Source organism: Pseudorasbora parva, chromosome 25 (assembly GCF_024679245.1).
Source record: "Pseudorasbora parva isolate DD20220531a chromosome 25, ASM2467924v1, whole genome shotgun sequence".
Classification (NCBI taxonomy): Eukaryota; Metazoa; Chordata; class Actinopteri; order Cypriniformes; family Gobionidae; genus Pseudorasbora; species Pseudorasbora parva.
In genome coordinates this window covers 23,083,415-23,109,884 of record NC_090196.1, presented here as the reverse complement: position 1 = coordinate 23,109,884, position 26,470 = coordinate 23,083,415, and the positions used below count along the sequence as shown (strand labels likewise).

Here is a 26,470-nt window from a genome sequence, read left to right as displayed (position 1 = left end):
AAGTTGAAGCAAGTAGCATTTGACTGGTCATTTGATCTCAACATGGCAGCCACCACAAAGTGACCTGCTTCACGTAAAAGAAAATAAATATATACATAAGAAAAGTTTTTCATCTTATGTGATTGTACATGATTTACATTTTTGAAGTACTATTAATTTCTGTTTAATTAATAGCACTATTAATTAGGAATAAGTATTTGAGATACAAAGTGCACCTTTAATGTTATTAGTAATAATAATAATAATAATATCTCACTGTGCTTAATTTTGTTCTTTATTACCGACTTACTTGAATAACTATAAAGCAATATTTAAGGAAATATTCACTGAGGAATACTGATAATACTCCATAGCATTGTTTTGATTTAATTTGTTAATAAATATAAAAATAATTAGCATTTTAAATGAAGTCTGTTCAGTTCAAAAGCATGTTTTTATTGTCATATCAAAATTCACATTGCGTTCACATACTGTCAAAGTTACCATAAAACATGCAATATGAATCCCTTGTAATTTGGATCTGCTGTCGTTTAGAAATCCAACTCAATAAAACACTAACAAAAAGAAAACAATACTAAATAAAAATTAAGTGTGCTAGAATAAGATATTTAATAATACATTAAAGTCCATTATAAGTCAAATCTACAGTTTTTTTAGAGAATAAATCAATAAATACATCTAAAACCAAAATATCAGAGACGGAGTACTATATGACATTCAAATGTATCAGTATGAATATGAAGCAGACGTGATAATTAGGCGTTTTTCCGGATAAAACACACCAACCCACACTGTCATCATCATACCACCACACAAAGTACACAATGCCTTATTCACGTGGTTCACACGTCACAGCACACCTTACATCATGCCTCATCCCACAGGACGCAAGGGCTACTCGTTTCTCCATAGAGTCACAAACACACTGGAACACACCCTTCACAGATGGCTAGGATTGTGGAACAGGAGAAATATTAAACAGGACTCGCGTCGAACCATAACATTTTAACGTTAAAGAGAGGATTAACCCTGCCCCCCTTCACACCTGCTGTCACACACACACACACATTTTTGTTTTATGAGGGCTTTTCCATTTCCATTCTATCCCCTATCCGAAAACAAGCTTTTTTTGTACATTTTCAAAAAGCTATTTTAATGATTTACAAGATGTTGTCCTCACAGGGTTTTGGGGGAGTTTAACATAGGGAATACCTGGACCACACACGTTGTGTTTTCATGTTTTATAAGGACATTCCATAGACGATGACTTTTATACTGTATTTGATCCCCTTACACTAACCCTACATTACAGAAAACTTTCTGCAGTTTAACATTTTCAAAAGAAATATTTGGTATGATTCAAGCAGTTTCTCATAAGGACCAAAAAATGTCCCCACAAAGACAAGAATTTTGTATATTACCATCGTTGCGGGGACATTTTGTCCTCACAACATAGGTTTTACCAGAACCACAAACGCAGGCACTTCCATGAAAACCCAACCAAAAACCATACGATCTGTCATACTACAGGTACCAGAAGGTGCTTAACATGCCATAGAGGTTGATGGTTGAACCGTTTCTGTTTGTGAAATTGTGCGTGACTGAGACCTCCTGTTTTTTTTCCACTATTTAAGTGGCACAAACTTACTCTTGAGTTTATATGGTATTGGATGATATTTATGCAATTGTACACAGACCTGCATGACATAGATACGACATACTTTTTCCCCCAATGCAATTCATTCATTCATAAAGGTCTAATATTGCCTGTTTCTTGCGTGTCTGTTTATCAAATATGCTAATTTGATGCTTTTCCATAAGAACGTAGCACATTTGTTAAAATTCACTAATTTATTTGGCTTAATTTTCATGTATTATATTTTTTGAAAACTCACAATAAATGCAAAAAAAAAAAATTCTTTAAAGGTAAAGTTGTAAAACTGGTCACTAAAACGAGAATGAAAAGGATTGATTCATTACATTTGAACGCTGTGCCATGGAGAATTTCCATCAGCGATGTCTATCTACAGGGTCAGGTGATTTGATGAAGTGATTTTATGTGTTTGAGAGATGTTTTTCCCCAGTGCAGTACTTATTTTATTGATGTAGTCTTATCTGGTAATGTTGTAAATACAAAGTCATTCGGGAATTTCTATTGTGCAAAACACCTCGTCCCGAACAGCAAGTGAACAGCAAGCGATATATATATTTTTAATTGCTAAGAATTTAAAGAAGTAAGGATATCTGTATTTAAAGAAGTAAGGATATCTGTATTTAAAGAATAGTAATAGAAATGGGATTTTTACACAGTCCCTTGTCTATAGGTAAAGAATTGACAAAAAGTTAGTGATTAAAATGAAGGGGTCCATCTTGGGTTTGGGTTTGCTGATGACCAAAGCCACTACTTGTGACCTGAGCACATGCCTCCATTTGGTTCTCTCAACTTTTTACCCACTTTCAATAAAAAAATGTTTGGGTTGGTAATGTTTTGTAAAATGTTTTTATTTTTTTAAAGACTGTTGGTAAACAAGGCTGCATTTATATGACCAAACATAATATTGTGAAATAAAATTGCAATTTAAAATAATCTTTCCAAAAAAACATTGCTGTGATGGCAGAGCTGAATTTTCTGCTGAATCATTTCTCCAGTCACAAGATCTAGCAGTTATTCTAATATGCTGCTCAAAACATTTCTTGGAAACCATGGTACATTTTTTTAGGATTCTTTGATGAACAGAAATGTCAAAACATCAAGTTCAAAGCATTATAAATGTCTACTGTTACTGTGTATTGATTGAATGCGTTCTTCCTGAAAAAAGCACATTTTTAATTTAAAAGTAAAAGCACTGATGCTGTAAAGTTTTGAACAGCACACACATATTGAATAGTGAAAGGGGGCACCTTGTAGAAACTAAGCCACATTCTTATGGTGAACAAAGCAGAACTTTTTAAAAGCAGAAGAGCATGACCAGATATTCCAGATGACTGTCGGTCCAAACACACATACAAACACGCAAACTCATCTTTCAATGCATTTCTGTTGACACTGACACCAGCTGAAGCTTACTCAGAGTCAGTCCATGTTGTTATCGTCACGCTCAAGATCCCATCCACTTTAATGCTTAACAAAACTCTTACAGCCATTTTAAAAAATTCTGCGCCATATCAAGTGGAAATCTAGTTTTATTGCACCTAGACACACCTAGGCTAGCACACAGTATGCATACGTGCCTGCTGGGGTGTTACTGTTTAGTGTTTACAAAGAGCCACGCCAATCATTAGTCAAGAAATACACAAACCAAATGCGGAAAGGTTATATGACACTAAATAAGTGGACCTGAAGAATGCAAATATGTAAAATGACATTTATACGTTTATATTTTCTTACACTCTGAAGAAGCATTCTCTCACACACACACACACACACACACACATACACAGAGAGAGAGAGAAATAAACACTTAACTAGTGCCTAGGACAAATACACAAGGGATTGCATCTAGAATCAAACAATTGTCGTTATAGATACGGTCACTATCGAAGCACTGCAGTCCAAAAAAAAAAACTTGCACGACAGGATTTTGGCACAATACAAACCATATTAGAAAGCATAGGTCAAATTAAATGAGTCATTCTGACATCTCGATTACATGCTTTCAAGTGAACAATACATAAACATCCAAGTCCCAAACTTAGAAACTGTCAAGAGACAATATTATATAGTCTTTATAAACTCTATGACCTCAAGGCAGGTTTCCTGTGCGCACGACTCTCATTTACACTTTGTGCCCTTTTTTTGAGTTCATGGTCAAAAAGGCACTGCCAATTGACTGTGAATGACAGCAAATCATTTGCTTTTATAGCTCAGAAAGTGTTGTAATAGTGAGTGTGCGGTACATGTGATAGGAGATGCGTGCTGCCCTTTTGTCGGGGTGCTGAAGTGAGAACCGGGATAGGTGAGGTGCAGATAAAGGCGTGACGGATCAGTCATGTGTGATAGTTTGGCAGGTGACTTAACCAGGTCAACCAAGAAGCTTAGGAAAAGTCCTTAAGTAGGGCAAATAAATGTACAGTTATCTCAGGGTTATAATGGAAGGAAATTAGAATTACACTGGAAAAGCTTGGGTAGGGCAAGGCCAATTTGGTCATGGTTACAAAGTATGACTTGGAATATTAGTTACAACAAGTTGCAAATGTTTAAAGAAGATGGCAGCTGGTTAAGGTTTAATGGTCCCATAACTCTAGTGGCTGGTTGGGGGTCTCAAAGTTCCTTGATCTGTGGTGCCTGACCCCATCAGGACTGCTGGGTAAAGAACCTTCGAAGAGAATGTCTACAGCTCATTGTGCGGAACTCGGCTTCCAAGGATAAGGTTTCTATTGGACTCCAAATTAATACAGTACTTGACACCATATAACATGTTCATGGTCGATTTCAATTAACATTATTTTAGGTTGAAATGTATATGAATTTAAAGAAAAGTGTATGTCTTTGAAAGCTATTTTTAAACATTCCATTACTATAGGTATTGTATATAATAATAATAATAATGTTACATTTATAGAGCGCTTTTCAATGCTCTCAAAACGCTTTACATGAAAGAGGGGAATCTCCTCAACCACCACCCATGGTCAGCATCCGCCTGGCCATATTGCTTCAGAACGCGCAGCTGATTGGTGGAGAGGAGACAGTGTGATGAGGCCAATCAGCGTATATGGGGTGATTAGGAGGCCATGATGGACAGAGGCCAATGGGCAAATTTGGTAAGGATGTCGAGGTTACACCCTACTTTTTTCGAAGGACATCCTGGGATTTTTAATGACCTCAGAGAGTCAGGACCTCGGTTTAACGTCTCATCTGAAGGAAAAGTTTCTGCAATGTTTAACATGTCACAATGCTGATTTTGAAATTTGGTAAGCCTCATTCTGCAAGTCTCCAATCTAGATACGACTGTAAAAGATCTGAAAGTCCATCAAAAAAATCAAAATGTAAGCCAACATATGCTTCCTTTCTCTGCTACACACTTCAATGAGTTTTGTTTAAAGGAGGCTCATAACAAGGCTGTTTACATGTTGTATATACTCCAGTAAACCTTTACAGATAAAGTATAACTATAAAGTCACTAGGGCTGTACTAGAATAATCGAATATTCGAATATTCGTTCGGTGAGGTGGCATTCGATTTTCAGTTTTGAGATTCGAATATTCTTTTTTTTTTTTTCAACACGTGACTTCCGTCGCGGACTCATTCTCACTCATGCTTGAAATAATAATAAATAAATAAAAAGCACCGCAACATGCTTTCAATAAAAGCATCGCGCATTTTAAAGATTTAAATTAACAAAAAGTCAGAATAAGACAAAATAAATCCCTTATATAGAATAAAACTAATTGTAATAGATATTACATTTTGTGTCATTTTAAAAACAATTCATTTATTCTTATTCAACTGTTTATAAGCATGCTACTGTGTTTTTTATTTATTACAGTTCGTTGAAATCACTGTGTGTTACTAATTTAATTTCTGTTTTGGGATTCATTTGTTTTAAAGAAAGGTCCGTTATTAATACCTTATTAAAGTTCTTGCTCTCAACAGACTTTGTGTTTTGTATCACTTGTGCACTGTCCGTTTTCGGAGCATAAACCTGCCCGTGTAATGCGTACCGGAAACTGTTCTATTTAAAAGATTATTAAATGTTTATTAATATTTAAAGAATGTGTGCCACCTGATCATATTGCACCAAATGCAACACTGCACTCCACTGGGTCTGCCGCAACACATTTACGATGCCGAAGAGTGAAACGTGAAGTCATGAAAGATGATACAAATGCAAACCGACACTATTATTATATATTTAGCCCCACCCACCGAAGCTTCGAATATTCGATATTGATTGCCACCTAAGCTTCGAAGCTCAAAAAATAGCATTCGAAACAGCCCTAAAAGTCACAGATTTCACTGAATGCGCGTTGTTATATTTGTACCTCTTACCCATATATTATATAAACCTCACTGCTAGATGCCGCTATCATTTACACAAATCAACACACACAAATACTGGCTATAAGGTTACATTAGCCACGTTTCCACTGCAGGAACTTTACCCAGGAACTTTGGGGTGGTACTTGGTGTGTTTAGACCGCAGGAACCAGGGTCTAAATGAAGTTCCGGGTAAATATTTCCCCCTCCAAACGGCCCTGCTCGCTAGGTAGTACTTTTTCAAAGTTCAGGAACTTTCAAGGGCGGGACTTGGGCGCTGAACATGCTGATTGGTTTAGCTCACGCAGCATTTTATTTCAACCGGCATTTTTAAAAGTCTTTTGTGAGGTTCGTTCTGCGTTCAGTAAATATCGGTATTGCTCTCTGTTTGATGGCGCGCGTTCGTCTCAGTCATCTCACGTTCAATGTCTGTAATAGCTGATAATAATATACATTGTGATTTTAAATCTAGCTTTACTTGTAAGCTTTCTGAATATGCTGCTCTTTTCTGTTGTTGTTAATTACCTCTTTAGTAAACCTATACATAACCAGCAAAAGCAGCGCAGCTTAAATCTCTTCCATACTTGTTATTAATTTTTTTTTACCATGTAAACGACCTAACCGATTACTTTTAAGTGTGCATCCTTACATGACGTGACAGCCCGCGCCGCGTTCATGTTGACAAGAGAGAAAAGCTCATTTTTCTGAGGGGTAAACTTTATTTCGTAAGTTATGAAGATAATGTTGGAATAATTACTTATTTGCATAATCTTCACGGAACTTTAGATCGCCGTGGAAACGCAGACAGTTGCAGGTCTGGGGGGAGAAAAGGTCCTGTAAAAAAGTTCCTGGTACAAATTGTTCCTGGTAATTTTGGTGGAAACGGGGCTAATGTGTCCAACTCCATGTGGGTGAATATGGCTTAGCATTTGGACAATTATTAGTAGGCAATCCCAGGAAAAGTTTTTTAAAAGTGAACCACGGTCAGAGGACTGGATAAACCCAAACTGGGCCATGTAGCCAAAGCGTTGTATTGTTTTCCTAAATGAGAGTGGGACATATCTAGTCAGACCACTTTAAACAACAAAGACTCCCCTCACCATGGAAATTCTGGAGAGAAAAAAAAAACAACTTCACCACTTCCAATTTTCATTTCATATGCATCTTTATCATCTATGTCTTTGTTATATTTCTTCACAGTTAATTAAACCTAAACAAATCTGCAATACATGATCCCGATTTGGTAAAAGCACGCAACGCAACGCAACCCACCACCTACCATTCTACATTATATCCAATTACTTTGTAAAAGGGTGCTTATTTATAGAAGAGAAGCTGTCCAACTGTCTTTAGTGGATATTGAGAGAAAATAAAGCAAAGTTGGATGAGGTTAGCAGTCCTTTGTAGTGGTTACAGACTGTAATGGCCAATGCTGACGTCTAGAGAGCACAAATGTATTGCAAGGTCATTATTGATATGAAAAAAACAAGAAGGAAGTAAAGAAATAGCAGGATGTTGTTCTTTTCGACATTCAACGAAAGCACTGTGTGACTATTTCTGGAGCTCTGCATGATGGCCAACAGAGTGAAATTTATGAAAATACAGACATAAGTCATTACACCTAGACGCTATCATTTTCCGGAGTGGTATGCAAATATCAAAAGGAGAAAAGTTACGACAGCTGCACTGCACATTTGAAATCAAGTGACAGCATAGTTATTATAGTGACAAAAATAATATTGCATCAACCAGGTGTGAAAAGTTTTCAGAGTTACCCTATATTTGGGCGTGGCCAACCGTGGAGCATGGTGTTCTATCCAGATGTATTCCTGATCTAACGGAAAAACAGGAATCCATGGAAGCAGCCATATCCTTCTATGGATTTTTGGTGGTATTTTAAACTAAGTTTTGCAAATAAAGTCATCAATGAGATTTTAGACAGTGGCGAAATGCAGAAAATGCATGTTAAGTAAAATGAGGGCAAGGAGGAGGCCGGCATTAGAGACAGGCATGGGGGCTGAAAGAATTCCTCTGGGGAAACAATAAGGGTTCTTTATGGAGCAGTATGGGTCCGGGACACTGAATGACAGAGACGTGCATACATACAGAAAGAGTTACGAGAACAAAAGCGTGAAGGACAGAGGAAGAGGGCTCAGACTGGCACAATCCGAACAGGGCTGGCAGTGTGTCGAATGGTGCTGGGGTGGCGGTAAGGGTACGGTTGGGGGTTGAGAGTGTCGGATACATGCACTTGAAAGGGCACCAGGGTCATCAGAATCGCATAGCCAAACCCGAATTAGCTTAGCCCTATAATGAGTCCCTCCCAGTCGATAGTGACTCTTCTCAAATTGCTCAAACCCACCACATTCCCCAGATAGAGATGTAGGAACAAATGTGGCCGAATACAAACGCAATGAAAAAACACACCCATACTGTTCTCGGTAAGAGAACAGGAGCAAATTGTATACACTTGGAATGGTTTAAAATCTGTTTAGTATTAAAAAAGGTGTGGAAAGTGAGGATGTTTGGTATGAATTATCTTTCTAAAAGCATAGATGCTAGTTTGGATACTTCCACCTGAGTGATTGTTCCTCTAATGCTTGAACAAACAAGATGTTTGTTTAAGTATCATTAACTGGCCAAGTCTGTGACCTTCACGAGAATGGGTTTCCAGTAGAATAAAGTGCTACAGTCAAAATTCACATTGACTGACATTATTGGGGGTTATTCAGATCAGGGGTGTCCAATCCTCAGCACTGTCCTGCTGAGCTTAGCTCCAAATTAAACACACTTCTTTAAGCTTTTCAGAATAACTTGATTTAGGCTGCTGAATTGCAAAATAAAACAATTCTTCTCAGGTTCATGCTCATGGATCTAGTGTCTTGACCGCAACCTTATCAGTAATCATTCTGGAATTTCTTACAAAATGAGTGAAAGTCTGCAGTGGTTCTTCAGAAACAAAAACGATGCTACCTTGAAAAAAAAAGTTACACTGCATTACCTCAACTGTTTTAACAGTGGTCAGGGCAAGAGGGTCACATGACTCATGAGGATTCTTCCAAGTTAATAATTAACCATTATCCAATCGGTGCCAGGATACACAGTTGGACGGAGTGATCTTGATAAGAGGCAGGAACTGATGGACTATTCCAAGCTGTCGAAAACATCAGCCATGTGAAGTGGCAATGATTTGGGGCAGATATAAAACATTAGGCTTGTGTTATTCAGAGCAACACTTATGTAAATTTGCAGGCAGAAGTCCCTCGACAACTGGTCCAATTCCCAAAGCCGTTATTTGTATAAATGAAGATTGACCGATTCTCCATATAGAATGCTTAGGTTTTAATTTGACTACAGTTGAAAAAAACAATGATGTGAGGATGTCAAAGGTAAAGCCTTCCTGAGATATAAGCAGAAGAGGGAGGCTTCTTGCTCTACAAGATACATATGTAAATGACTAAACAAAAATACATGTTAACGCAAATGCACAAGCTTGGTTGTAGTATTTCTGGTTAAAGGAATATTCCAAGTTCAGTACTTAAAGGACAGCATTTGTGGCATAATGTTGATATTCCATAAAACCAATAATTACAACTTGCCCTTTTTAAAAAAGAAAAAGAAAATTGGTTTACACTAGAAGTGAAGGATTGCAAAGCAGAAATGTAAATTTGTGAAATTGTGAATCTGTAAGCCATCTAGTACTATTGTAGCAGTGAGTATTTTACTATTTACAAATTGGCATTTCTATTTTTAAGCGCCTCACTGTAACCCAAATTTCTGCTGTTTTAAAGAAAAGGAGTCAGGGTGGGTGTCCTTTTTTTCTTTTCTTTTTTGTGTGTGTGTGTGTGTGTGGGGGGGGGGGGGCGTCATAAATACTGTTGATTGAACTTAAGTGTACTGAACCCAGAATGTACTAAAGGTCTCAAATTCTGAGTTATTTAAAGCCATTCAAATCAATGCCTCATTCTTGTGCTTTCCTCTTTAAAGCTGGTCCAGGATCTGTTTTTAACCGCTTATTATTGCTAGAAAAAGACACTAGTCAAATGTCGAAACCGATCCCCAATCTGTGGATCTGGAATTTAAACTGGTAGGCGGGGTCGAGACCGGTCCACTCTCACCATAAACAGAGATGTTGTTGGTTGGTAAGCTACATCACCCAGAGAACCGGTGGAACCTGCTGGGTCAGATACTGGGACAATCTTCTTGATCCATGTTTCTCTTTAACTTAATCCCGCACCTCATTTACAAAGCCCGATTTAACATCAATGGTCTGCTTTATTATCCTGGAGTTGGCTGATATAAGAAAGATTAGATGTTTGGGCAAGGGTGGGTATAGTCGAGCAAAGGTTGTTGTGACTATTTGGCATGATCTGTTCTAATACCAGTCAATTCTCATCCGATTAAGTCAGAATAAAGATTTTTAAACTATACTACTTAAACCAGGAAATGTGTGTGTATTTGCATGGTGCAAAGGGTTAAAAAAAACAACTGAAAATGGTAAACTTAAAGGGTGTTCGCTTGTAAAAGGCGGCCATAATCGACATGCAATAACATAATATTTTGTCAGGTCCCTCCCTTCAAACAACAAATCATTTGCAGGTCTGCACACATGAGCTTGTCCTATCGTACAGAGTTCAGCGTTCAAGTGCGGTCTCACATGTAAAGACCTTCAATCCAGGAAGAGCATCAGCGAGGAGATTAGAAATGCGTGGATTAGCATGTCTGAAGTTCACAGATTCAAAATTTACTATCATTTTGCTACGTGTGCATCCTGCGCACTTTTTCAATTTTGAGATTATTTGTGACCCCAAAAATCGCAGTCCAATGGATTTTTTTAAAGTTATTTTTATTCATATTTTACCTTTTAAATACAAAAACGTGTTTAAATCAGAGATTTGCTTTTGCTATGAAATTGGTATCAAAATGTTTAACATTTCATTAGTGTAGTTGCTACAAACGACCACATGAAAATGAGGTATAGCGATACCCTGCATGACTTGACTGTAGTTTAAAGGTTAAAACTCAACTTTAATTAATATTCCCACAGCAGAAAAAGTTCTGCCTTTCTGTTAAAAAGAGGAATATCTTCAAACAATTATATATAATGCGGTTATGTATCTTATGAGATAAGGTGAGGCCTATAAAAATCAATAATTATATTAAAACTAAACCACAGTTTTCCGACATTGATTTGTCATTCCTCCGGGTTGATCAAATGAGGTTCTTCTCTACTGGCTAAACCTGTTAGAAACTTCATCAGCACATTGAAGTCAAGCACTTTTGAAATAACAAAAGTTACAAAACACTGAAGTCATAGAAGAAAGAACCTACAAAAGATCCTTTGAATGACACCTGATTGTTCCAAAATCTCTAACCTTCTCTGGTCAAACTTGTTTTGGCTAGTATCTTAGGATCTTTAAGAAGCTTTTTTAACACATTGATCGGATTTCAAACAGAAGATCAACATGTAGACGGAGAAATGGGTTATTCAGATGCTTATTGAAAATATGACATGTTCAATTTACAATATCAATATTACATGTACATTTTCCAGCAAATCGACATCTAAATGTGTATGTTGGTTCTGCTGAACTTCCATGGTGTCAGCTTCAGAACAATACACCCTTTTTCTTTGCGAAGCCACAATTCAGACAGGGTTTATATGAATCACACTGATTCAGTTTGCACAATGATTCACTATGCATTCTAAAGCAGTTCAATTAGTTTGCATGAGACTAAACCATGTGTGCGGCTCCTAGGAGTGTAAGAGTGAACTTTGACACAGTCAAGTAACCCTGCAAGCTTCCTTTCTGAATACATTTTAAGTTTAAGCAGTGATTTTCCTCTTTTGCTTCAACTTACTGACAAAAGTTACGGAAAAGTGTTAGTTGGTCTCCAGGAAGCATTTAAAAACCTATACCCTAGTATGTAAATGGACTGCATTTATATAGCGCTTTTATCCAAAGCGCTTTACATTTTGCCTCACATTCACCCATTCATACACCGACAGCGATGTCAGCCATGTAAGGCGCCATCCAGCTCATCGGGAGCAGCTGGGGTTAGGTGTCTTGCTCATGGACACTTCGACACTTGGTCAGGTGGAACCGGGGATCGAACCACCAACCTTCTGGTTTGTAGACAACCTACATGAACCACTGAGCCACTGCCGCCCCCGTGTATGTAGTATGTTTTTCTAAATTACCAATTGAGAGATTCCCAGGTTCCACTCAGAGCCAAGGTAACAGGAGTCTCCTGGTGACACCAGGCTTATGACTTTGTACCCAGCATGCTGCTCTCCTGGGGCCCGTCTGGTACCTTGATGCAATTAATGAGCAAACCTTTGCTGCATTAGGGACCGATGGTGGCCGAACCATCTGTGTGTATTCTATCAGTGAGTGACCTAAATTATAATCTATCAGTGAGAAATTCTGAGCATGTCCTATGATTGGACCTTTGGCTCCCAAATGCCTTGTGCTCTCAAGGTGAAATTCACCACGTCTGACACGGTCTCCTTGGGGAAAGAGAATGGAGGGTTACAAAGCGAAGCGTTTTGATGACACTGGAGGAACTAAGACTGAAGCCGTCCCTGTCGGCATAGCAGCCCACAGTAAACAGTTCTCACACCAGAGGATACCTATTCATCCTAACATCTTGTGGTTATTGGTGTACTTACAATATTGCACAAACTACACTGCTCCAATATGGGATCCCATCAGGGACAACCCAGGCTGTGTCGGTGCCCTAGGTGAGATTTTAGATAGCAAAAACTTGAATGAATAGTGCTCAATGTTAAGTATGAAGTAAATAAATGCTGATGACAAACAAACAAAAATCGCACAGGAATCAAACAATACAAATCGACTAAAAAATAAATTCCAATAGACTAGACTCTTACTTGTCATCCCTATTTGTAAGTATAAAGGAAAAGGACATACCTAAACGTAAATGATTGCAAATTAATAATGCTATAGATTACAGCCCTAGCAATTGTTTCTTTTAAAAGAAGTAGCAATATAACAGAAAAGACAAAGTTTCAATTTATTTCAAGCACTTTACTTACAGTTTAAAAAAGCAAAAACCAAGCATAGAGTGTTAGTGTTGCCAGTAAAGAGGTTCTAAAAAAGCTATTATAGAATTTTACACAGACATTAATGTCTCCAACGAAGTGTCATTAACTCATGCTTTCACTGATTTTTCCCAAAACATATACATGGCGAATGCTAATGGAAAAACTAATACATGCGTAACGTGTTATAGTGCTGTATTTAAAAGGTGCAGTGTGTAATATCTATGAGGGTCTATTGACAGAAATGCAATAAAATATACATAACTGTTTTCAGTGGTGTATAAAGACCTTACATAATAAACCATTTGTATTTATATACACTGCGGGTCCCCTTACAGTGAAGTATCCATTTTGCGCCATAATGTTTCTACAGTAGCCCTGAATGGACAAACTGCTCTACAGTGCACTACCCGCTCTCTGCTGACGACGACATTTTTGCCCTCTGCCACCATATCTTCTCTATTGATTTGAAAGGGAGGGGTGAGCGGGGGGCGGTTGCAATTCATAACCTCACCACTAGATGCCGCTAACATTTAAACATTTAGTGTCCAACTTATCCCATTTTTATTTTTTGTTGATTTTAACTTGTTATCATAAACATTGTAATCTAAAGTAGACTAAAATTATGTTAATTGGCATAAACGCGCAGTGCACTCCATTTAAAAATCACTAAACAGCTGTCACTCATCTCAGACTCACTATCACAAGATCACAAAGTTTGTTTTAATCAATAAAGCAGACTACACTGCATAATTAATCTCATATTTACATAGTGACTACACTTTAACACATTTTTATAATGAGAGGATTCACAAACATGCACAATGCAGCACTGAACAAAAACTTTGTCGTTTTGAGCAGTGAGTGGATTCTGACTAACTTCTGATTGGCCATTGCGTTCAAGAAATCAACAGACATGTCTGTGATTGGTTTCACTGCTCAACGCTGAAAACACATTGTAAACAGAAACCCTGAGGCGCGGACACAAATACACACTGGAGCATTGGTAAATCAGTTTCTCCAATATGATATTAATATAGTATTAATGTGAGAGTGCCCTTGCATTCGTTTTAGGTGCTTGCACCTTCTAGCATAGAACGGGACCTGCCTCTTGTGCGGCACCCCCGTCATTTTGGCTGTACCAGGGGTCGATCTGCCATGGGTCCAATCACAACCACGAGACATTATGAAAGGAATTTCAGGGAATTTCACTGTATTGAGCATTCACAACCAAAATGGCCCTTGTTGAAGTTTGGCAAGCTGCTTTGTGGCTGATGCCATGGAAAACAAAAAGGCTATTGAAGGAGAAATGAGATTCATATCCTCAGAAAGGAAACATTCCAGAGATTCATGCCTCTGTCTTACACATTATTCTCAAAAATCAGCAGGCAACTAACCCATCATTCTGACCAAATGTTTCATTTTGGACTAGGATATCTGTAAAAATGAGTGAAATTGTATTTATTGTATCGGTCAATATTGGATATTTAATTGTAAAATTAGGGACAAAAGGAGAATTTGCATTTTACAACCTTTATCATCTAACACAAAATATAATATAATAAAAAATGATTTAGTCCTGTAAAGCGGAAAATCTCTGTCATGGAAAACAATAAACCTTAAGCCTAAAAACAGCCAACAATCTTCAGTCATAAGTATAAAAGTGCATGTGTCAGAGCATATGGGAGTGAGTGCGTGGGCATTACGTAAGATGACACGTGCCACAAAAACAACCTTAAATAAAGATGCTAAGGAAGCCTTTGTCCTTTCACCTCTGTACAGAGTTATGAATTGAATGGAAGCGATACTATGGTTTACAATGACCATTATGATCTTACCATTCTAGTTACATGGTAACTCACAGCCACAAGGCCAGTTGTTTCATAAAGAACATATACACGTATAAGCCTAAGAACCATTTACCTAGACATGAATTGCTGTATTCATGTTTATCTCATTTTTATCTCCTCATTCAAATTTATGCTTGCTCAAGAAGAGGAACCGTTTTGTCATTACATCACTGGCAACACGCCCATAACAGGTCATCGCCTTGTCATACCTTCACTTGATATGAGCAAATGGACAACAGCCCCCGCACCTAGTCAGCAGGTCCAGCTGGTTTCATGAGCAATCAATAAGCAAAAGAGACAGACGACCCCCCTCCCCCAGTTTTCTTGGACGTTTGTTTTTGACACTTGACCGAGGCCTTTGAATTTGCTTTTGCAATGTCATAATGCTGCGAATACTTCCAAGTTTTCAAAATGTACAGCAGGTCTAGCCAGTTTTTCAGAATTTAATAGCAATATGTGACTAATATCATGAGTCAGAGAGAGGCTTGTTTAAAAAGCAGTGTGTAATAAAAATTATTTTTAAAAAAACATGATAACGATGATAAAACTTTACTGAACTTTTGTAGATCGCACTGGTTTAGGGCTGTCTTCTGTTCGAGAAGTCCCTCAAATGTGAGGCGGAAATGCACAGGATTTTCATAAGATCTATTTAGAAATCCAGGGCTCAACATGTATTTGCGACAAAGAATATGTGAACAAACTGTGAATATATTTTTAGAGGCATGTATGTGAATAAAAATAGACCCTGCTCATCCTTAAAGTCCCAAAAAATTCAGTTTTATGAAATTTATGAAAGTCAAAATTTTCACAAACAAGGCTTAGATTAAGCCAGGATTCGGTCTAAATTCCATTAAATTCACCCAAAAATGAAAATTACTCTATGACTAACTCATCCTCAAACCATCCTGGTGTGCAGTCGGTACGAAAAGTATTCAGATTTCCTTACATTTTTCACTCTTTGTTATTTGCAGTCATTTGCTAAAATTATTTAAGTTTGTTTTTTTCTCATTAATGTAATGTGCACAGCACCCCATGACAGAAAAACACAATTGTTGACATTTTTGCAGATCTATTAAAAAAGAAAAACTTAAATATCACATGGTCTAAAGTATTCAGCCCCATTGGTGAGACACTCATTGGTGAGGTGCTGTTAATTTCTTCTGATTATCCTTGAGATGGTTCACACCTTCATTTGAGTCCAGCTGTGTTTGATTATACTGATTTGATTTGACTTGATTAGGAAAGCCACACACCTATCTATATAAGACCTTACAGCTCACAGTGCATGTCAGAGCAAATGAGATCAAAGGAACTGCCTAAAGGGCTCAGAGACAGAATTGTGGCAAGGCACAGATCTGGCCTAAGGTTACAAAAAAAATCTGCTGCACTTAAGGTTCCTAAGAGCACAGTGGCCTCATAATCCTTAAATGTAAATGTAAGACGTTTGGGACAACCAGAACCCTTCCTAGAGCTGGCCGTCCGGCCAAACTGAACTATCGGGGGAGAAGAGCCTTGGTGAGAGAGGTAAAGAAGAACCCAAAGATCACTGTGGCTGAGCTCCAGAGATGCAGTCGGGAGATGGGAGAAAGTTGTAGAAAGTCAACCATCACTGCAACCCTCCACCAGTCGGGGCTTTATATCAGAGTGGCCCGACGGAAGCCTCTTCTTAGTGCACGACACATGAAAGTTTGATAAAAAAACAACTGAAGGACTCCAAGATGGTGAAAAATAAGATTCTCTGGTCTGATGAGACCAATATAGAACTTTTTGGCCTTAATTCTAAGCTGTATGTGTGGAGAAAACCATGCACTGCTTATCACCTATCCAATACTATACCAACAGTAAAGCATGGTGGTGGCAGCATCATGCTGTGGGGGTGATTTTCAGCTGCAGGGACAGGGCGACTGGTTGCAATCGAGGGAAAGATGAATGCAGCCAAGTACAGGAATATCCTGGACGAAAACCTTCTCCAGAGTGCTCAAGACCTCAGACTGGGCCGAAGGTTCACCTTCCAACAAAACAATGACCCTAAGCACACAGCTAAAATAATGAAGGAGTGGCTTCACAACAACTCCGACACTGTTCTTGAATGGCCCAGCCAGAGCCCTGAATTAAACCCAATTGAGCATCTCTGGAGAGACCTGAAAATGGCTGTCCACCAGCATTTATCATCCAACATGACTGAACTGGAGAGGATCTGCAAGGAGCAATGGCAGTGAATCCCCAAATCCAGGTGTGAAAAACTTGTTGCATCTTTCCCAAAAAGACTCTTATACATACTGTATTAGTATGGCTGTATTAGATCAAAAGGGAGCTTCTACTAAATACTGAGCAAAGGGTCTAAATACTTAGGACCATGTGATATTTCAGTATTTCTTTTTTTATAAATCTGTTTTTTAAAAAAGTGTCAACAATTTCGTTTTGTTTTTGTCAATATGGGGAGTTGTGTGTACATCAATGAGAAAAAAAAAGAACTTAAATGATTTTAGCAAATGGCTGCAATATATAAAGAGTGAAAAATGTAAGGGGGTCTGAATACTTTACATACCCACTGTCATTCTCATTTTAGACAAATACAGTCTGAGTTATATTTAAAAAAAAAAAAAATACTGGCTAATCCACCCCACTTTTAGGACAGATGCACTTTTATGGACTTCAAAAACAGAACAACAATCACTGCCATTATGAAGCTTGGAAGAGCCAGGACTTTCTAATATAACTCTGATTGTATTCATCTGAAAGAAGAATGTCATGTACACCTAGGATGACTTGAGGATCAGTAAAGCCCCATTTCCACCAAAATTACTTGGAACAATTTTTCCCAGGAACTTTTTTTCCCAGGTACTCATTTTCCCTCAGACCTATTGCTGTCTGCGTTTCCATTGCGGTCTAAAGTACCATGAAGATTAGTCTGGTGACATAGGACTGCACACGACTTTCCAGAGCCCAGTGGATTTCGTCCTCTGCCATTAAACTTTATAAAGTCCGAACCTCGTTCTCATTCCATCGGTTATATTTTTTAACTCCATTGTTGATTTGAATAGTAAACAACTCTTACTTTACACAACACAACAGATTTTTAGGATGAAATAAAATGCTGTGCAAGCTCAACCAATAAGCATGTTCAGCGCCCAAGTCCCACCCGAAAGTTCCTGAACTTTGAAAAAGTACAACCTTACAAGCAGGGCCGTTTTGAGGGAAATATTTCAGTGATTTGTACTCGAGACTCGGACTCGAGACCAACTGCGCATGACTAACGTTAGTGCAAAGGTAGGAGGAAGGATGTCGTGGAGTGAGCCTCTAGCACTTTATGTGTGAAAATGTCTGCTACATCATCTGTTATTCCGTTTGCATATAAAAGCCACAGAGTTCACGGAAATTTCCTGTGGTGCAAACTTGGCTTAGATCATGGAGTAATTTTCATTTTTGGGTAAACTAACCATTTAATGACTGCTTACGCTCTATTGTCAAATTATGTCAATGTTACTTTATGGTGTTTATAATATAAACACCATAAAGTACATTGACATAATTTGACAATATTATTGTAATATATGATAGATGGTTATAAAAGAGCATATTTTATCTCATCTTTTTGCATGAGCAGCAGGCAATAGTATAACATACATTTCAAAAGAGTTCTGGTGTTTTTCGAGTTAAAAGTCACACATTATGAATAAATATTTAGATAATTATTAAATACAGTTTGAAGCATAATAATTTAAAAACCTGGTGTGTTTTTGTAATAAATGTAACCATTTTGCATGTAAATGTCTCCTTGTATTCCATTATTAAGGAAAACAAAACACATTATTTGATACATTTTCATTGCCTTCCTCTAAAGTTAACGACGCATTACTTTTTTTTTAAATTTAGGAGCCATATGTGCTCCTTGGGGAAAAAAGGAAATGATAAGACTTCAAATCAAACACAGATATCCCTTAAATGCATATCAAATTCTATCAAAATAGTACCAGGGAGAATATATACACAACTTTTTTAATGTTTTTGAAAAAGAGTCTCATACACTCCAAAACTGAATTCACTTGATCAAAAATTACAATAAATAAAATTACAGTAAAACAGTAATATCGTGAAATATTTCTAAATAATGTTTTCTATTTGAAAATATTTTAAAATGTAATTTATTCCTGTGATCAAAGCTGAATTTTTAGCATCATTACTCCAGTCTCCAGTGTCACATGACCCTTGAGATATTCTAATATACTGCTCAAGGAACATTCATTATTATCAGTTCAATATTTGTGGAACGTGTTCTCAATTATATGATGAATAAAGCATTTATTTGAAATAAAAACATCTTGTAACATTATAAATGTCTTTACTGTCACAGTGTGTACTTGCTGAATAAAAGTTAATTTCTCTAAAAATAAAAAACGTTTAACATGACTCCAAACTTTTGAGCGGTAGTGTATATATATAAGATACCAAATGTCTGAAAATTGCATTTATTTCTGATATTTTGCAATAAAATAATCCAAAATAAAAACACCTCTGAAAGAAAAATACTCAATAGCTGGTAACTCACTATCTAAAGAGGATTTTGCATTTAAAAATGTACGCCATACTCTGATATCAGATATGTCTGATAAATTGCAAATCACAAACTCACTTTTGCTCTAGGGAAAAAATTGTAATATTTTGCATTGGGGGAAAAAAATCCTGAGACACAAACAAATACTCGGCAACCATTAGTAGCTCAATAACTTTTAGCTGATTTTTTAAAGATTAAATCTCCATAACTTCCCTGTAGTCTGAAATCACTATAAATTAATAAAAATGTAAAATCAAAATACCCTGTACTACAGCAGGATATGTCTCCTGAGGGTGTTAAAACATGCCTGTGGAACTATGTGGAAATAGAAGTAATATCTCAGGCATAGGGCCCTTGTGTTTAGTGCTGGGGACTCAAGTCTTTACACTTTTAAAAGGATTAGACTGTTTACACTCCAATCAAAGCTGCTAAGAAAGGACTTTAACGCGTTTCATGGCGGGTGACTAAAAGCCTCGAAGTTAAATTCAACATCAAATGTAGGCAATGTGCAGTGTCAAAGAGGACTCAAATCTGCGGACTCCTTGCAAATACACACACTCATTTGATATATCACATACAAAAACACTCCTGCTTTACAACAAACATGCTAAATGATTACAGCAATGGGGGTTTAGCAATAATCAATGATGTCATCAGTTCTTTAAAGAGATACTTCACCCAAAACTAAAAATTAGCCCATGATTTACTATGTCCTACTCTGGAACGCCAGTCTCCCGTGAACACGACAGTTAGCAGAAGTTAGAGATTTACAGTTTATAAAGTTTTAAATATGGATATTTTTCATCAGAGGCCTTTATTAATGAATTACGTTTATGGATTTCAAAACAGAAACAGCCATTCACTGCAATTATAAAGCTTGGAAGAGCCAGGATATTTTTAATATTACTGATTGTATTCATCTGAGAGAATAGTGTCATATACACCTAGGATGACTTGAGGATTCATTTTTGGGTAAAATTTCCCTTTAAAGGCTTTGGTTAAGAAAAATGTTTATGTCTAGTCTCAGACTAAAATGCATGCTTGAACCATTTTAACTGAAATCAACTTGAGCTGACATTTCTTAAAATAGGTCAGTGGCATTGTTTCGTCTCAAGATGCACTTTTTTTCTAAGACATTTATAAAAGCTATACTTAAAACGGAGAGTTCACGCAAAAATCAAAGATCTCACCGCCCATTGATTACCATAGTAGGGAACAAAAATACTATGGTAGCCAATGGGGGTGTGAGATCTGTTTGGTTGCAATCTTCCAGATATTTTCCTTTGTGTACAGCAGGACAAACATTCAGGTTTGGAACAACTTGAGGGTGAGTAAATGACAGAATTTTCATTTTTGGGTGAACTATCACTTTAAATGTCTTAAAGGTAGGGTAGGTAGGAATGATCTTAAACACTTTTGTCCAAATTTGTTTGAACTTTCTTTATATGTCAATACATAATCAAAATGTAAGTACTCTGAAAAAGAGAGTATAAAAATCAAGTAACTCTAGACTGTTTAATCTGCAATAAACACCGCTTATTATTTTCATTTAGGACGAAATAAATGATTGGCTTGGGCGACTGTAACGCTCTCTCGCTACCATGGCAACCACCACTTTCGCTACAGGTTCTGCCCACACGTGCGCCGCACACCCCTAGGAAGAGCAAAAGCATTCAAAATGCACGGTGCCGGGTTTTGCAGTGAGCGATGGCAAACAATCCAAAAAAAAAGGAAGACAGTAGGCCTACATATAAAGGCAATGCACAAGAAATCTTTGGATAAACAAAGAAATCAAACGTGAGTAAATATCAGCGTGGCTTTCCAACGATGTCGAGAACTGAGGGACCTAAAGGGGCTGAAAAATGACTCATGGCTGTATTTCTGCTGGACAGGTAATCTTTCATTTTGATTATACATTTTTTCGGTTTATGTTTTCATGAAGCATGTATCACTAGCACATGTAGCTGCCTAATATAGCATAACATTACTTAGCATAAAGTTACAATATTATACACTTAGCCATTAGTAGAGATGATAAATACTAAATATGCTTAGTTCAAGTTGATAGCTGTCGTGTTGAATTGCGCAAAATTTAACTTTAGATAACAAAATGCATGTGTAAAAGCTAGTACACCGCATCCAGGAGCTTTAGCTACTAATCAACAATGCTTTCATCATGGAAACTCTTACATGCAAAACAGTATATGTTATGAATCTAACAGGAAATTCATCTTCATCACAGTATAACTGATGTTTTTTTTTTTTGGGGGGGGGGGGGGGATTATCAATGCTACCCGTTTTAAGCTTTGCCTTATAACTAGCTTATTACCGAATTAAACAGAAATATATTTTAAACTTTACCAGTATCGGTATTCTAGCTTGATAGTGAGTACTGAAAGACATCTTATTTGTTTATATTCATACTGATAAAGTTAGATATTTTATTACATGTGATTCTGACATGATGTGACTACATGCACACCGCTCCTCTCAGGTCAATAATGCGTCTTCCAGCTGATTGGTTGGTGAGGCGAGTTCATGTATTTTGGGGGCGTGGCTTTGGAAATAGCCCAGAAGGGAGAAGGTGGAGTGAATGGAAATAATGAGCTGTCCTTAAAACAGTCGTGAGAGGTCTACAGACACTCAATTTTTATACTTTCTTTTTTAGAGTACTTACATTTTAATTATGTATTGATATATAAAGAACATTTAAACAAGTTTGGAAAAAAAGTTTTTTAACCAATTGTTAACTATCCTACCTTTAATTTAACTAATCCTGACTTAATCTAAGCCTCATCTGTGAAACCAGGCCTAAATATTAACTACAAAACTTTTTTTATTTATTTTAATTTCCATGACTTTTCCAGACCTGAAAAGTAATTCAAAATTCCTTAATACATTTTCAGCAAGAATATTTACAGTTTTGAATGTAAAAACCCTGAACATTTGTACTATAATGGGCAGAATAAACATCAACTTCTGAACAATCTGCAATAAAAAAATTAGATGAATGAATGAATTATGAATAACCAAATAAAAATTGAAGCGATTACTTTGAAATGTTTGATAACATTAGTGTCTGACTAGCATCAAACAACAATTTCAATGCATGCCATTTTTTTCAGTGTATACATTTTCTAACCAATCACAACAATGTACAATGCAACTTTTAAAGGAAGTAGATTGTGAGGCCAAAACTGGTACTGCGATCACTATCCCCTCTCTCCCTCCCCCTGACTCGAGGTTGCCAGATAGGCTGCAGGATCAACAGAAACGTTTGTAGCTGCAGCTGTGGTAACTAGAGCAGATCTGGCAACCCGGATGCTGAGACACTACTGACTTCATGATTGGTTGATAGGTGGAGGGTGGAGCTTCAGGCCAAAACACAACATGTCAACAACATCAGTTGAGGGCTGCAACAACAACATTGAAATGACAACATCCTAGCCGGACTACTGTTGTCAGTGATATAAGTATTTGAAATTAGCATGATTTATTAATGCCTAGTGACATATCAGGGCCATTTTCTAATTGATTGAAATACATGTCTTACATACAGTTCCTTTAACACTCCCTCATTTGATGCGCATGTACAGTTGAATTTGTCCAAGATACCAGAAAACAAATGAAGCTCAATTTCATTCAGAAAACACATGTAGAAGTGTAAAGTGACCACAATGATACTTCATGTGAACCCTCTCAAATGCTGACAGTACTCCATGAAACCTGAAGTGGTGTGGAAATGTTCCTTCTCTCAGCTATTGTGTTATGGGTCGTGTCTGAGTACATGCCACCACTTAGACAAGACAGACCGGTTTGATTGTCACACACACACACACACACACACACGCACACACACACACACACACACACACACACACACACACACACACACACACACACACACACACACACACACCCGCAAGCCTACTCGTTTATACCTCCTGCTTTTTAAAAAATATCCACCCTTTTCTGCACTTTGAGCTTTTAGTCAGTACATATCTCATATCAATATGTTTATTGCTGTAGGCTATAACAGTGCCAATATTACAGTATAATAGTGGCAATAAAAGACTGGCAAAAACAGTTTTACATATGACAAGATATAAAAATGAGTATAATACATAAAGCAGGACCCCCCCACCCACCCGTTCCATAGGGAGTAACAGAAGAGAGGAAAGCAGACACAGAAAGCTTGTTTATCTAATGAGAGCCCTCACTGGAATATCACTCACCATCTGCTGACACGACACACAAATATATCACAACTATAATAATTGTCACGACTTATTATTCCATTGTTTTCAAAGATTTTATATTCACGCAAATGAAAACAATTCCCTTAAATTTACTAAACAGGTTAAAAAATGGTTGGAAATTGCCTAAATCGATTTTTTTTTTTAAAAATCGGATTACGTCCTGACATTAATTGCGTCATCGCAATTAATGTCATGTTTTGTTCTAAAATGTGCATATATATAGCAAATATAGTACTTTTATCAGGTTCTCCGATAAAACGTATTAATTTTTTGTATTATTATGAGACTAGTTTGTAGTCATTTAGAACCTAAACATAATTTGAAATTAAGCAACACAAAAGTAAAATTTTATTCTCAGTAAGGACACGGCAACAACAACAAAAAAAAAGTTTTAATAAAACTATATTTATAAAAAACATTCTGATCCATGTGGGCAATTAAGTCGTTAATATATTTTCAGTAGGCTGTTTTATTTCTCGGTTCAGCGAGTTGATGATGGCTGGAGAACTGTTCGGACCGAGTCAGAATGATTCTTTTCCACAGATTCATTGAAAAGAACCGACTCGAAAGAAAGTTTCTCAAATCTGACAACGCTAGCCTATTAAAAATGTATTACTCGGAAGTCACTTTTCTAGCTTGTTTGTGTTTGTAGCCTAGTCTAAACCAAAGTGTGACATGTTAAAATGTGAGTTGCGTTAGACTTCCTCATATAGCCTAGTGCTTGTGACTATCTGAGTAACTTTCTGTTGCTATTTCGGGACTTACCTCCGTATCTTTATCTGTGCTGTCTCTGTCGAGTTCACCGATGTAGTACTGCTCCATCCACCTCCGGGCGTTCTCCGAGTGCCGGTGTGGGGGTCCGTCGATCTCCCGGCTGATGTCCTTGCCGGACCGGCGGAGGATGAGCGCCTCTCCGCCCGGGTGCATTCGAAGGAACCCTGTCACATCGTACACGCGCGTCCCTAACAACACCCAGCACGAATCCTTAGTGCAATGTTTGGCTACCTCCTTTTCAGAAAAAAAGCGAGGGGACACCGAAGGCGACATTTTATTATTAATGTAGGGGTGTCCACAAGAGGATAGAGAAAGGCAGGCACACAGGTGGGACCCCCACTGACTTTCTCCAGCGATTGTGGTCTACAACTACTGACTTTCGACTTCGAGCCTGAACAGAGTTCATAGACGGCCTGCTCATTAAGCATCTCATGAATAATTCATGACGCAGTCACTGCTGATTTGAGCACCTGTTGCGCGTCCTGCAAGTGTGGCAAACGTTATAATACTCGTTTTTTCGAGTTTATTCTTCACACGAAAGTTTTTCTGTTTGTTTGCTTCGTTTTATTTTATTCTAAATTATGTATGCCTAAATTTGACTGACGTAAACAATCGATACTTGCTCATTGTAGGCTACTTCCTTTGTCTGGGCGTTGCTGTCATAACCCGGTCGTTGTGTTTGCACACAGGGTGCGACTTTAGATAGGCTGTCGCTGTCAATAGCGTTTTATGGCACCGTGCGACGTGACCTGATCAGACTTTTTTTTTTTTTTAAGGTGTTAATTTAATTTGAGCTGACAAAAAAGCGCTACTGGTTTCCCATCCTGGTCATTTGGCTGTTAAATTGATCTGGGGAATTATTCAGCAAGACCAGCATAAACCAGGTTTTTTTTAATCACGTACAGCCCATCTGTTTAAAAAACGCACACATCAGTTGAACAAACAGAGATAGGCCTACATGATCACAATTATTAATAACTAAGTAAATAATAAATGAAAAACGAAAAAAAAAAGAATACAAAACAGTGATTAATTAACGAAAGTCAATCTGGTCACACTGTTGTACTCTTTCATAACCTAGTTTTTGCCATCAAAAACAATAATGTTACAAATATTAATAATAAAGGGGTTTTCCTATTATATGGTTTGCCTCTTCAATGTTTGGGCTTATTAGGGTATCACAGTTTCGTCTCATGGTGGCAGTATTGCAAAGTAAATAAACAGGTTTCACAACATTGTCCATGTTTTTTTTTCTTCTACTTCCTAGAAAGGGCCTAAATTACAAGCACACATCTTACATAATATTTAATCTATATGTAAAGCATTGTCTGAAGACTTATTTCTAAAATTACACTAGGCTATACAATTATAATAGGCTAAAATTTTGAATCAAAATTTCTTATGAATTACGAGTATTGCCAGGCAGAGTAAGTTTGAATAATGGGAGGAGCAAGAAAAAAGGGACATTTAGTGACTTGAAACTTCCACTGGTGGTTACTAAGAGATTTATTGCAGCCCCATATTTTATGGCACCAATTTACAGCATGTGAGGAGATAAAGAGAAGAGGTGAGTTATAGAGCTCTGTTCCATTTTGTTTAATCAAATGTACAAAAGCAAGGCCTATTTTGCTTGTCAACCGGATTTATTTAAGATTGGGGTTGGAAATATTATCATTATCAGTTCTGAGTTATTCAACATTTCACTCAATTTTGAAGTTTGCAAATTTACCAAAACATTTAAATAACCATTTTAGTTGCTTCTGGTTTTTAGTGACTTGCTACATTGTGCAAAGCTGGTAAGGCCCATCTCGAGGCTTTTTCGTGGGACAACTGACAGCTAAACCAGGCAGAAAAGTTGTGGCTGTCAAAGTGTGCATGCAAACGTATGCCAGCACAGATGTGGTGTGAGATTGTGTCCTTTTAGATGATTCATTCAGTTTTAAGTCTTACAAAAACTGTTTCTAAGACCTTGCTTTTCAGTTGTATTAA

The 26,470-nt window shown here is 37.3% G+C and overlaps 1 protein-coding gene across 1 annotated transcript in view; it reads right to left on the bottom strand.

The window, feature by feature from the left end:
- Positions 1-24,869, bottom strand: part of fa2h (fatty acid 2-hydroxylase) — a 35,670-nt gene extending 10,801 nt beyond the window's left edge. The window contains exon 1 of the mRNA XM_067436520.1: positions 24,473-24,869. Within this exon, the coding sequence (XP_067292621.1) occupies positions 24,473-24,754 (282 nt within the window). The 5' untranslated portion in view covers positions 24,755-24,869. The remainder of the gene's footprint in view (positions 1-24,472) is intronic.
- Positions 24,870-26,470: the final 1,601 nt, after the last annotated feature.